Source organism: Saccostrea echinata, unplaced genomic scaffold, assembly GCF_033153115.1.
Source record: "Saccostrea echinata isolate AGI-Se365-2 ecotype Australia unplaced genomic scaffold, CSIRO_AGI_Sech_v1 ptg000046l, whole genome shotgun sequence".
Classification (NCBI taxonomy): domain Eukaryota; kingdom Metazoa; phylum Mollusca; class Bivalvia; order Ostreida; family Ostreidae; genus Saccostrea; species Saccostrea echinata.
In genome coordinates, this window is record NW_026889795.1 from 8,644,852 (window position 1) to 8,659,104 (window position 14,253).

At 36.6% G+C, this 14,253-nt stretch overlaps 1 protein-coding gene across 1 annotated transcript; it reads right to left on the reverse strand.

Annotated features, from left to right (window-relative positions):
• Positions 1–1,541: 1,541 nt before the first annotated feature.
• Positions 1,542–6,224, reverse strand: LOC133202009 (uncharacterized). The gene has a single exon (XM_061337790.1). It carries the CDS (start codon positions 6,222–6,224, stop codon positions 1,542–1,544), a length of 4,683 nt encoding a protein of 1,560 aa, XP_061193774.1.
• Between the last annotated feature and the right edge of the window lie 8,029 nt (positions 6,225–14,253).

Genomic DNA, 14,253 nt, shown 5'->3' on the forward strand with positions numbered 1-14,253 from the left:
CCTTCCTCGCCTTGAACTTTGTGACTAAGCTTATGCAGATTGTCCACGATGATTAGGAATGATAAAGTAAAAATGATATTACAACCTTCTAAGTAATAAGACGTTAGATCTGATCTGCTGATATTAATTGACATTTTATCTAATATTCTGTCATGACTCACTGTTTATATTTTTTTCCGGGGGGGGGGGGGGGTCCAAGCTGTGGAGATTCACGTAGACCTATTTGAGATTCACGTTTGTTTGGTGGATCCTATGTTTACCACATGGTGACAAAACATCAAACCAGAGTTTACAAAACAAAAAAAAAAGCTTACAGAGTTTACAAAGCCAGTTCAGTTTTTTTTTTTACTTAGGATTGATCAACGAATAGGGCTAATACTACATGTATATTATTAATACAACATTGAAGCAATATCATTAATTATTTTCCTCATCACAATATTTGTTATGTATACTTTGCAAGCATATAATTTTAATTTCAAAAAGAGATTGATGATTTTTTTTTGGGGGGGGGGGAGGTTAATAAATGGAGGATAATCAATGTTTTGTAGCTGATATGGAATTCATTTCACAAGTGGGACAGGATTTTTTTTATATTTTCATGAGTGCGAAGCACGAGTGAAAATATCAAAAATCCTGTCTCACTATACAATACATATTTTTAGGCATAATTTATGCTTAAAATACACCTTAATTAATGCATATTGTGCTACAACAAGTCTGCTTAGTCTTGCAAATTTATTGTGCCTCCTCCTGAGAGGGTGAAATACTGAAAACAAATAACAAAGATACATAAGTATGAATTCCCATGAAAATACAACTGAATGACAGTTATGAACCATATTCAATCCTAACATGCCAATCCAAATTTTACACTATACCAAAATTAAAAAATAGATGAAAATGAAGGTTTTACACATTAGCAAACAGTAGTTTTAAATCTAACAATCTAGCTTAACAACATATCAATGCAAACACACCTGATATTATGCACACGGTAAGTATCAATGAAATTAATCAAAGATTTGATATGCAAAATGTAATGGACATATCCATGTTTTATACTTGGCCTGAGCCAATCATCAACACGTGTATAGAGTAATAAGTAAATATGCACAAAATCTGACTTAAAAACTCTATAAAACCAATAAGATACATCATGAACAGTGTGATTAACATTAAGCAATAGATAAAACTCACTCTATGGCTCTTCATAGCTCGGAAAACTGAAAAACATACAAGGTGTCGTTTACCGGGAAATGCATAAATTCTAAACTAAGAAACCAACAATTGTGAACAAGCAAAATAGAAAAATCCGGAATTACAATTCCATCACACTCCCCTACTGATTTCTATCAGAAATCATCAAATAAATGAAATGAACATTAGGTGACGCACATAAGGGTGTATCGTCAACAATATAAAATTCAGTTAAAAGGCTACATGGACTTATGAATATACTGCATTATTACATCTAAATGTACATGGCTTACAGTTTATATTTATCAATTAAGCTGTAATAATTACAGTTTTAGACAACTCTAAATCACTTCAACCAGTCTTACTAGCTGGCACACTGGGCGCACATAGGACACTTTGGAGTCATTGCGAACCACAGTCACCTTCACCTTACGAGTCTTGGAATCTTTGCTGTGATATGTTTCCTCCACCACTCCTAATGGCCACTGACTTCTGTGGGATTCTTCATCTTTAACAAGAACAACATCTCCTTCTTTAAATTGTTCACCTTCACTGAACCACTTTGCACGTTTCTGTAATGCATTCAGATATTCTGCCTTCCATCTTGACCAGAATTCATCAGCTAAGTGTTGGACTAACTTCCACTGGCTGCGCAGAGCATCCTTGTTCCCAAACTTGGGTAATTGAAATGTGATGTCTGGTCGTTTCTGTGTCAGCAACAATGATGGTGAAAGGACAGCTGGTGCCTCAGGATCTGAGGAGACTGGAACAAGTGGTCTACTGTTCACAATGGCACAGGCTTCCGCCATGAAGGTTGACAAAACTTCATGTGTCAAGTCAAAGGATTTGTTCTCTAGGAGAAGAGCATCCAAAATGCATCGAAGTGACCCAATCATCCTCTCCCATACACCCCCGAAGTGGGATGCATGGGGAGGATTAAACACCCATGCTATTTTACTTTCAGTCAGGTAATCCTTTACTGGTCCAGTTTCGACAAACTCTGCATCAATGTTGAGTTCTTTAACAGCCCCTATAAAATTTGTCCCTCGATCAGACCGAATCTGCTGGACGGGATCTCGTAACGCTATGAATCTACGCATGCAATTAATGAATGAGGCCGAACTGATCTCCTCTACAAGTTCCACATGAACTCCACGAGACACTAAACAGGTAAATAACACACCCCATCTCTTTGAATTAGCTGAACCGCCCCGTGTTCTCCTTGTTACAACTGACCAGGGTCCAAAAACGTCTAAACCAACAAATGTGAATGGCGGAGCTTCTTGCAGTCGATCCTCTGGTAAGTCTGCCATCTGAACCCATCCAAACTTCCCACGAAGTTTTCTACAAGTAATGCAGTGGTGGATCTCAGATGAAATCATGCGCTTTCCGTTGACAATCCAATAACCAAAAGATCGTATAACCCCTTCTGTCATTTGCCTGCCCTGGTGGTGTATCTTGGAGTGATAATGACGTATTATCAGAACAGCAACATGATGGTTCTTTGGAATTATAATGGGATGGGCTGTATGCTGATCACCACCCGGCTTGACTTGTTTACGACGGATACGTCCACCGACATGAAGGAGACCATCAACACCCAAGATAGGATTCAAGGGTAAGAGGGGACTGTTCTTTGGGGGATCACTGCCATTTCTAATGGCCTTGATTTCTGCACCGTAAGTTTCTAACTGCGCTTCTTTGATGATGAGTTTTTCTGTAGACTCAAGCAAATTGGTGTCATCAATGACCTGAGAGGCACATGTTTTCCTGGCAAGCATCTTCAAAGTCATTATGGCTCTCACTAAACTTTTCCATGTTGAGAAACGTGAAAAGCGTTTCGAACCTAATACTGGCTCAAGCACTGTCTTAGCAGTTGATACTTCTTTCTTTATCTCTTTATCAATCTCAGCATCAATAAGAGGAAAGTGTTCATTCACATCATCAACCTTGACACTTCGTAAAAAGTCTGGTCCTCTTAACCACATGCTGTCTGAGAGATCTGAAGTTCTAAACTTGCGAGTGGCGCCATCTGCAGGATTGTCCTCTGTGGGTACGTGATTCCACTGTTCTGGTCCACAGAATGATCTGATGCGACTGACTCTGTTAGCTACATAAACATGAAATCTTCTAGTTTCTGCTGATATGTATCCAAGCACCACACGACTATCAGAGTAGAAATGGAAATCTTCTTTCTTGAGATCCAGTTGTTCTTTGGCCACTTCAGCCAACTCAACAGCAACCACAGCAGCACACAACTCTAAACGTGGTATAGTATGGCCATGACTGGGTGCTACCTTTGCTTTTCCAAGCAAGAATCCTACATCAGATGAATCTTCTCCTATAGTCTTGATGTACACCACAGCAGCGATAGCATCCTTAGAGGCATCACAGAATATGTGGACTTCAGTACTAGGAACCTGGGATAATGAAAGTCTTCCATACATCCTTGGGACCTCAACCTCTTCTAACTGACGAAGCGATTTCACCCAGTTTTCCCATTGCTCACGAAAGGATTCTGGAAGTGGTTCATCCCAGTTGGTGGGACCTGGAGGCGACATCATCTCACGAAGAAGCATTTTACCTCTGAGTGTGACAGGTGAGACAAAACCCAGAGGATCGAATAAACTGTTTATTGTTGACAGTACTCCTCTACGAGTATAGGGCTTTGTTTCTTTTGAAACTTGAAAGGTGATCTTGTCAGATTCGATATTCCAAACCACACCAAGAGTCCTCTGCACTGGCATAATCTCCGAACCAAAATCCATGCTCTTTAAGTCCTTAGCAAGGTCATCTTGGTCAAATTGGCTGAGAACCGACTTGGAATTAGATGCTATCTTATGGAGACGCAACATTCCTCCTTCCCTAAGTGCTTTCTGGGTCTGCTTCATCAGACTTACAGCCTTCTCCTCAGTGTCACAGCTAGTGAGCCCATCATCTACATAGAAATCATGAAATACAAAGTTCTTGACATCTGGTTCAGCATCAACAACAGATCGACGTAAACCATATGTGGCCACTGCAGGGGAAGGGGAGTTCCCAAAAACATGCACTCTCATCCGGAACTCATCTAAGGGCTTTTCAAAGTCGTTCCCCTGGTGCCATAAGAAGCGTAAGTAGTTGCGGTCTGGCTCATCAACTTGGAAATTATGAAACATTTGTTCCACGTCTGCTGTAATGGCAACAGCATTCTGACGGAAACGAAGCAGAATGCCTTGTAAACTGTTTGAGAGATCTGGTCCCTTCATTAATACATCATTCAGTGATAACCCTTCGTGACGAGCTGAGGAATCAAATACTACTCTTATGGAGTTGGGTTTTTTAGGGTGGTACACCCCGAACATGGGGAGGTACCAACACTCTTGTCCTTGGGGAATGGTCGGTGCCTTCTCAGCATGTCCATGTATGAAGATTTTATCCATAAATTCCAGTACGTGCTGACGTTTTAATGGGTCACGTTGGAGACTGGAATCAAACGACTTAGCACGCTTCGCAGCTTGTGCTCTGTTGCTAGGTAGAACTGGTCGATCCTGTCGAAAGGGAAGTGGTGCTGACCAATGCCCATCCTCCTCTTTCTTCATGCCAGATTCCATCACATGAAGAAAGGCTTTATCCTCAAAGGAGAGTCCAGTTTTTTCGTCATGTTCTGTTTTCACAAATGGGTTGTCAGCAATATGGAACTTACTATCACATGGTTCGAATATAGATGGTCTACCATTTTGTAGTATGAATGTCTTATTCACGTTTATAACATTTGTGTGGTGCAAATTTCCCATACAAACTTGTCCAATAATGACCCAACCAAGAGGGAGCCTTTGGGCTATTGGAAGGTCACTCTCACCGAGTTTCTGGTCCAGAACATGGTGTGCTGAGACAACATCTCTTCCTATAAGAAGTTCAATCTCAACATCATCCATCACAGTAGGTATGAATGAAGCAATTTCTTGAAGGTGAGGGTACTGCTGTGCAACGGCAGGGAACGGAATTTCATCTCTGTTATTGGGTATGTCGTTGCACTCAATGACGACTGGTAGCTCTAACTTGCATGTCAAATCCAACGACTCGATCACATAACCATGACCCCTCCTTCCTGAAGTAGTAAGTCTTCCTGCACATGAAGACAGTATGTACTGATATTTAGAACTTCCTGGTGAAAAGAAGTCAAAGAATGGCAATGTTGCTAATGAATGGCTGCTCTGGTCATCAATGAGAGCATACACAACTCGACACTTCTGTGGATCATCCTTTAGATATACTCTAACTGGTATAATCTTAGCACAGGACCTGCTAGTACCCCTTGGTTTTCCACAAACTTTAGTGCAAGCATTCTTCACTGTTCCTTCTGGTGAGGGCTCCCCTACGTGGCAATCCACATCCGCATGAAGTGCACTTGGATGTGAAGATTTTTTACAGACGTCACATTTCACATTTGTCTTACAGTTCATAGCTCTGTGCTTCTTAGGTCCACAGCACTTAAAACATATGCCATTGGAAAGTATGAACTTTTTGCGCTCTTCAAGGGGCTTCCTGCGGAAAGCTGAGCATTCGTTGAGTAAATGCTTTGTTTTGTGTAATGGACACAATTGTGAATCGTCTAGATTGGTAGTGTTACTTGTAGTCTCAGTCTTCTTGACAACCACAGTTGATGTTTTCTTTGGCACACTCGAACTTGAACTCGTCCTTTCTGTGCGGTCGAACTGGAAACTTGGGTCATTCCGAGTCTTGGCCGTGTCTTGTATAAACTTGACGAATATCGAGAAGGGTGGAAAGGTGCTTCCCTGTTGCCGTTTGAATCTACTAGCTTCTGTCACCCACTTCTCCTGTAGGTTCCAAGGTAACTTTGATGCAATCGGGTTTATCCCGGTAGAAGAATCAAAATAACCAAAGAGAACATGGTATTGTGGTTGTTCCTTCACAGATGCTATCTCACTAACTAGATCAGCTAGGTCGAATAGACGTTTGTTGTCATTGGCGGTGATTCTAGGGAAAGAAGTAATGCGCTCTTTCAGACTCCTTTCCACCATCTCCGGTGAACCAAATCTCTCCTCAAGCCTCTCTCATATTTTCCTTACAGCTAGTGCTGAATTGTCTGCATTACATGCACGAATGGTGCTGGCTTGTCTGGACGATGCTGGACCCAACCATCTAACCAAAAGGTCCAGTTCTTCAGTTGATGTAGTGTCTAACTCTTTCATGATCCCTTTGAAGTTTAACTTCCATGCAACATAGAACATTGGGTTATCGTCATACTTGGTAAGTCGTGACAAAAGTAAGTCTTTTTTCACTAAGAACTTGGTAAACTCCGTCATCTGGTTACATGTATTTGTTGACGATGAATCACACGTTGGATCTCCAACGGCAGGGGTATTATGTATATTGTTAGAATTCTCAACGTGCAGAGGGGATGACGTGATCATCTGAACTCTGTGAGGTGGAGGTCTAATAGGGGTGAAAGAAGGAGCATCTGGGTCCAGGTGAGTTTGTCTGCAATGTGCATCACTGTTGTTGTTTACTTGTTCTGTGTCTTGAACAAAATCTCTGACTTCCTTGACCACATTAGGAGGAGCATCATTCTGTTGAACTTGCGTAAGCTGTGGGTGAGGAAGATTCTTCACATATTCTTCCGTGCGTAACTTTCTTGTAGACGACATCTCTGTATCTTCCCTCTCAAGTTTAAATGTTTCTCTCATGACCTCTATCTCCTTCTCTCGCATTTCGATCTCACATTCAGCCTTTACTAGCTTTAGCTGTGCATCCAACGCCGCCCTTTCCTTGAGAATTATCACCTCCTTAGCAACGTATTTCAACTTAGCTCGAGATGCGTTTAGTTTTGCTTCCACTCTTTGGAGGTAGGTACTTGAACTTCCACTCCTGCTTAAGCTGTACTTGATGAGTCCTGAAGAAAATTCACTAGATTTTCCTGATTTGGATCTGCTAGGACTATGTTTTCTTTGAACCTGCTGCGAATGTGTTGATTGCACTCTGAGTGACCGTGCCGATAAGTGTTCATCTGACTGTTGATAAGCCTTTGAGTCTTTCATATTAGAGAGTTCATCTAAACTAAGATGCACAGCATCTAACTTTGCACTCATAGCATCCATAATAAGACGGTGTGCTGCAGCTTCATTTAGGCTTTCAGCTGTTCGTGTGCCTTGTAAAAAGGCTAAAAAGTCCTCTGAACATTTAAGGTATGCGCTATGGCATGAACTCAAGAGCTGTCGAAAGGCGTCAATACAGTTTTCACTAGAGGGTTTTAGTAACTTAATATCATCTATGCATCCATCAATTTCCCTTTTGATGTCGCGAATCTTCTGAAGGTGTCTGTCAACTGCAGCTTCATACTGTTCCTGTCCCAGTGTGGATAACTGACGCATCCGGGTCATCTCTCTCTCTGTCCTTAGTTCCGGCTTCAGGCTCATCTTGGCCGACATCAGTGGAGCCAGATATTTCACTGTGCTACAACAAGTCTGCTTAGTCTTGCAAATTTATTGTGCCTCCTCCTGAGAGGGTGAAATACTGAAAACAAATAACAAAGATACATAAGTATGAATTCCCATGAAAATACAACTGAATGACAGTTATGAACCATATTCAATCCTAACATGCCAATCCAAATTTTACACTATACCAAAATTAAAAAATAGATGAAAATGAAGGTTTTACACATTAGCAAACAGTAGTTTTAAATCTAACAATCTAGCTTAACAACATATCAATGCAAACACACCTGATATTATGCACACGGTAAGTATCAATGAAATTAATCAAAGATTTGATATGCAAAATGTAATGGACATATCCATGTTTTATACTTGGCCTGAGCCAATCATCAACACGTGTATAGAGTAATAAGTAAATATGCACAAAATCTGACTTAAAAACTCTATAAAACCAATAAGATACATCATGAACAGTGTGATTAACATTAAGCAATAGATAAAACTCACTCTATGGCTCTTCATAGCTCGGAAAACTGAAAAACATACAAGGTGTCGTTTACCGGGAAATGCATAAATTCTAAACTAAGAAACCAACAATTGTGAACAAGCAAAATAGAAAAATCCGGAATTACAATTCCATCACACATATCATATTGTAAACTTTAGATATTAAACTTTCATTCTATACCCCAAAAGGATCACAAAAATGTCAACTGTTTTTACTATTGTCAAAGTGAGGCATGTGAATTTCCTACATGCACTACATTCAGCCTGCTGACCTTCACCTTTTTATTTTGCCTTCCGTAGAATAAAGAGCCCCAAAAGTTTTTTATTCTACCACATTGATAATAACGCAAAAATACATATTGTACATGAGATTTCATGCCAAATTGGTAAATTAAAATGTTTCTTTCTTTTAATAAACATAAGAAATATACAAATTATTAAGTGATAAGTACATTATTGTTCTTGAAATTCATCATATTTATTATTGAGGGGAAGGAGGGATTGATGATAAAAACAACGTGAATTTAGTTTTTTTGTCAAACATTGAATTTTGATCTTGCCTCTTTAAGACGATAAAATTGAACTGGTATTCCTTGTTAACAGGCAAGGAATTATCAAAATATGGACGTTAAAGCCTAACAAATGGTATCATATCGACATCATTAATTCGGAATATATGAAATAATGGGATTATTTCTATGCATTTTTTATTGCGACAAATATTACGCAAAAATTATCATAATTTTAACAAAGTCAAGAAAGCTTGATCAGGGCAGTTAATCAGCCAGAGTATATATATTTTTTTCTGATCTCCTTGCACAAGTTGACAAAATTTTGACGTTATATACATTCCATTTGAAGATGACACTAATTCTATTTTGCAATTTTAAGGTATAACACAACATCATGAGGCGGTCATAAGTTTCCGTATATTTGTCTTCGGTCTTTTCAATAAACAATACTAATCAAAGGCATAACACAAAAAACTAGTATGCTGTTGTTCCATTAAATCTTTATCACGCACACTTCAAACAAATTTGATCTACTCGCTTCTGTATATTTCCTATAAATAATGGTCTATTCTTTACTTAGATATATCAACTCTTTAGATCAATTTTTATCTCGTTATAACGAGATAATTATCACGTTATAACGAGATAATTAACTCATTAAAACGAGATAACTAACTCTTTATAACGAGATAACTCTCTCGTTATAACGAGATAATTATCTCGTTATAACGAGATAACTAACTCGTTATAACGAGATAACTAACTCGTTATAACGGGATACTAACTCGTTATAACGAGATAATTATCTCGTTATAACGAGATAACTAACTCGTTATAACGAGATAACTAACTCGTTATAACGAGATACTAACTCGTTATAACGAGATAACTAACTCGTTATAACGAGATAACTAACTCGTTATTACGAGATACTAACTCGTTATAACGAGATAACTAACTCGTTATAACGAGATAATTATCTCGTAATAACGAGATAACTATCTCGTAATAACGAGATAATTATCTCGTAATAACGAGATAACTAACTCGTTATAACGAGATACTAACTCGTTATAACGAGATACTAACTCGTTATAACGAGATACTAACTCGTTATACGACATAATTATCTCGTTATAACGAGTTAAATATTTTTTTGTCTTGTCAAAAATGAGCCTATCCGGCTTTCGTAGAATTATACTTTTTTTGTTAAGTTGAATATAATAAAGATGAATGTTATTGCCTGAATATGTATAGTCCGTAGCCCACTTGGGTCTCTGATATAGTAAGAGTGAAATCTTTTTAACCGCTTGACAGAAATGGACAGAAATTTCAGACAATCTGCCAAAAGGATGTAGTGTTACATAGAACATAGTTGTAATACATTTCATTTGAATAATTTTTTTGTTAATCTGCAACCAACATGGGCACCTGATCTTGGCCAAGCCGACTCAAGAATTCATGAATGATATTGTTTCTGTGCTATAACCTAATACCGTTTAGCGGGTTTCTTTAGCGGGTGTAAAATTTGGCGTTTCGCTTGTTCAAAGGTATGCCAATATTTCTGATGGAACTTATATTTTGGCCGACACAGATTTGTATGATGTTGCGAAAGAAAGGAAATTCATCTTCTAGATGAGTTTTCAGTACTTTTTACATACACCTGTACGTTTGAATACGATTTAGACAAGAATCTGAGTAAAAAACCAATACAAGATGAAAATGTATTGTTTAACAAATACTGATCAAAGTTATTTCTCTCGTATTCAGTACTTATACACAAGAGTGCAAATTTAGTGATTAAAATTTTAGCGGGCTACTTATAAACCGCTAAAATAATCCAAAGTTAGCACCCTGGTAAAAATACCCGCTATACGGTATCCACCAATTCAACCCGATCAATGTTCAGTTTCCAGATTTATGAATCAAATAAAAATTTGATCATTTGAATAAAGATAGGAGAGAAAAAATTAATCATTGAACTCATTACCTCTAGTCTGCTTTTGAAAAGCAATTGCAAACACCTCAGAAAAATCTCTGAAGTCATATTGCCATCGTTCCAAGTGCTAAACAAATCAGTCCAGTTCTCGGCAGCACCTCATGACAGGAGATAGAAACTAATCTCTCGCCTCAGTAGCATCAAATGAATAACTTCACCTCGTGTTTCTCTTCCCCGTTTTGTAATAAATCAGAGACCAAATTGAGAGTGTCGTCGGTACACTACTTTTGTTTTACAGCGTTTGTTTTTAATGTCAAGGAAGTGCAATTAATTGTATTTACGATTTCTGCTGACTTAAACAATGATCGAGGTGTATCTATGAATTAAATTTGTTGTTTGTTTTGACAATCAAAATAGAACTTCATCCATGTTCATCTGCATTAAGTTTCATTTCCACATCGCGGCGTAAAGTATTCCTACGCTGCACAAAAATAACAAATTGTATGGAAGCTTCAATTTTTTTTTTTTTTTTGAGAATTTATCGATGTGTAAATTAATGCCTTTGTACTCACAAACTTAGGATAAAAATGCTTCGCACTTTTATTCAGTTGGTGAGTACAAAGGCATGAGTTTACACATCGATAAATTCTGAAAAAAAGAACCTATAGTTTTATCGACAAGGTTTGGCCCGGACTTTTTTTTTTAAATTTTGCTTGACTGATATTATAAAGTTCAGAATTTGCATGTATCATTAACATTATTTTTAATGCTCCAAAGAAAATTTAACGACATATCTCTGTAGATAATATTTCCCTCTTAGCAAAACGAATCTTACATCTACATCCATTTCTCGATAAATGTATCAAAACAGGATCCAAGTGTTTTTTAAGGCAGGCTTTAACTATTTTCTTACTCTTGAATACGATCGAAATCGGCTTGTTATACATGTAACTACATAAGTAGTGCAACTTAATTTGTAATCCTCTAGTCTTAAACAAAAAAAAAAAAAAAAAAAAAAAAAAAAAAAAAAAAACTTTTCTTTTGTTAATATTTTCAACTCGTATCTTTAAAAATAAACAACGATAACGTTCTTTTGTTTCTCTTTATATGCAAGTTATAATCTTTTCTAAATGTCAGTCTTCCTCTTTTTGCTACAAAAAATTCAAAGCATGAAACAGAACACGAAGTCAGTAAATCGTATGTTTACGCATTCGTTGATTCTAAAAGAAAAAAAAACAGAAATCGGCTGAAGCTTATCTAAATATACCATAATTTCTTAATTTAGACAAATCAGAATTTGTTCCATACAACGATAATACGATTTTTTTTACGTAGTAACAGTTGTTATTGATTCTTTTTAATCTGCATTTATAAAATTATTTTTGCCCCTCAACAGTGAAGACAACTCATGTTCCATCCCATTGAATTTTCGTTCTTTGTCGCTGAAGTATAGCTACTTTAACAAGTTTCCTCACCAAAAAATGAGGCACCTTACCAGAAATTTGTGCAAGATACCAGAGGGGGATATTTCTTATATAATCCGTATTGGTATGATCTTTTGGATTGCCAATTTCACATTTTTTGTGTAGATATTTTATAAAACTTATTGAAAACAATTTAGAAATTACAAGAGAATGACAATTATGAATATTTTTTGATATAATACCAAAAGATACAAAGCATGAATTTGAGGAACATTAACACAAGTGAACTTGTGATGAAATTTATTAAAAGATAATTTACGAAATATAAATGTAGAAGTTTGTATATCCGAAAATAAATCGAATAAAGTTACAGAAAACAAAGACGATTTGAAATGCTCACATACGGACACACACACAATTAAACGTTTTGGTAACTCGCAATAGTCCAGAGTAAAATTGTATTTTCTTGATGATGGAATGTCCAGAACATCTAATATTCACGTCCGGGATAGTCCACGGCGGTTCTAAAACTGACTCTCTCACATAACACATGGCATTCACTCAAACTTCAATTAACACATTTACGCAATTATCACGCATACGAGTCGGACACTCTTTGAAGCAGAGGATTGACACTATTTTATGGAACGCCGGGACTGTCTTATATGAGGATTAAACATTATATGCAGTGTTCTCTTCATTATATGTGGTACAATTTTAATTATATGAAGTAGTTTTTACATCATATCGTGTGCAAATTCCATTATATACAGTACTTCTTTCATTATATGATGTAGACATGTCATTATATTATGTACATCTATCATTATATGAGGTGGTTTTATCATTATATGAAGTGCTTTTAACATTATATGCGGTAGATCTAACATTGTATGCAGTGAACACATGTACAACTATATATTATGTACTTCTCACATTATATACAGTATATTCATCATTATATGTAGTATTTCTGTTATTATGATGATGGTGATCGTTAAATATTATGCCCGGTCCTGTAAGCATTCCGTGCGGTAGATTTTGCATTTCGTTATGATGTAGACACAGTATCATATGCTGTGCTTTCTTCATGTTCTTTCGGAAGCTACCTTTCGGAACTCTCTGTTATAAATTCGGTTCTTCTTTTTATCGACCTTGAGAACTAGATGTATGTTTCAATAAGGAACACCAAGATTCTTTTAATATCGACGTCAAAGAACGTTGTTTTTTACCAAGTATTTTTGAAGATGACCAATCACAAATAACTACTTTTATTTTATTTTTATCGAAGAAGTAGTTGTCTATGAAATAAAAAAAAGCTCGATTTTTTAATTGATCGTGAGGAATGAACGTATACAGTGAAGAAAAGTCATACGTTTTGATGTTGCTGACTTTTGAGAAAAATTGAGATTTTTAACTTTCTAAAAGTTCTTTGGGTATTTAAAAATCCACATTTAATTTAGCAAACTTAGCAAAAATGCTGTAGCAGAGATCTTACAAAGGTTTTTTTCCCTTTATAGCGGTCAATATTCAAGAAATATACCATTATTAGTTTTTTAATTTTAATCTGAATATTAAACGCACACATGGCTTGATAACCTGGTTTTGAAATAAGAACGCCATGTATGATAAAAAAAAATGTGTGACACTACTTTTCTTTCAACCTTTACACCATTTCTTCTGCATGACATTTGTTTTTGGTTTAAACATATAATCTCTCTCGGAAAACCCATATAATGATATATGTAGAATGGTGGAATTGCACATGATGCCCTTATGTTTTTTTTTATCTCAAGGCTAACAGATAACTTATTTCTACTCACAAAATATAGGACTTCTGTTGTGTTCTGAAGATTCTGTAAAATCTGTAAGTTTAAACTTATTCATATTTTTTATTACGAAACTCAGTTTTAATGTATAGATTTCCTATGATCTATTATTACTTCTAACGCATACATGTATTTATGACATTTTCCACACGGATTTTGTAATTCCTTAATGGAAAAAAATACAAAATATTTTTTTCACACTGTGAACTTACATCAAAATGATATACTTCCCCACTGTGACAATATGAAATATGCAGCAACGTGTTAGATATGCAACAAGAGTTAGAAAGAAAAAAAAATTATAATTTTAATTAATGAGAGCCTTACACCCTTCCTTTCCATCATCCTTTAAAAGAAAGAACACCTTAATTTTTATTACTGAGTATATATATGCATGTAATC

What these genes read in the sequence shown, in the direction of transcription:
- LOC133202009 (XM_061337790.1), bottom strand. Translation starts at nt 6,224, where the DNA reads ATGGTGGAAAGGAGTCTGAAAGAGCGCATTACTTCTTTCCCTAGAATC.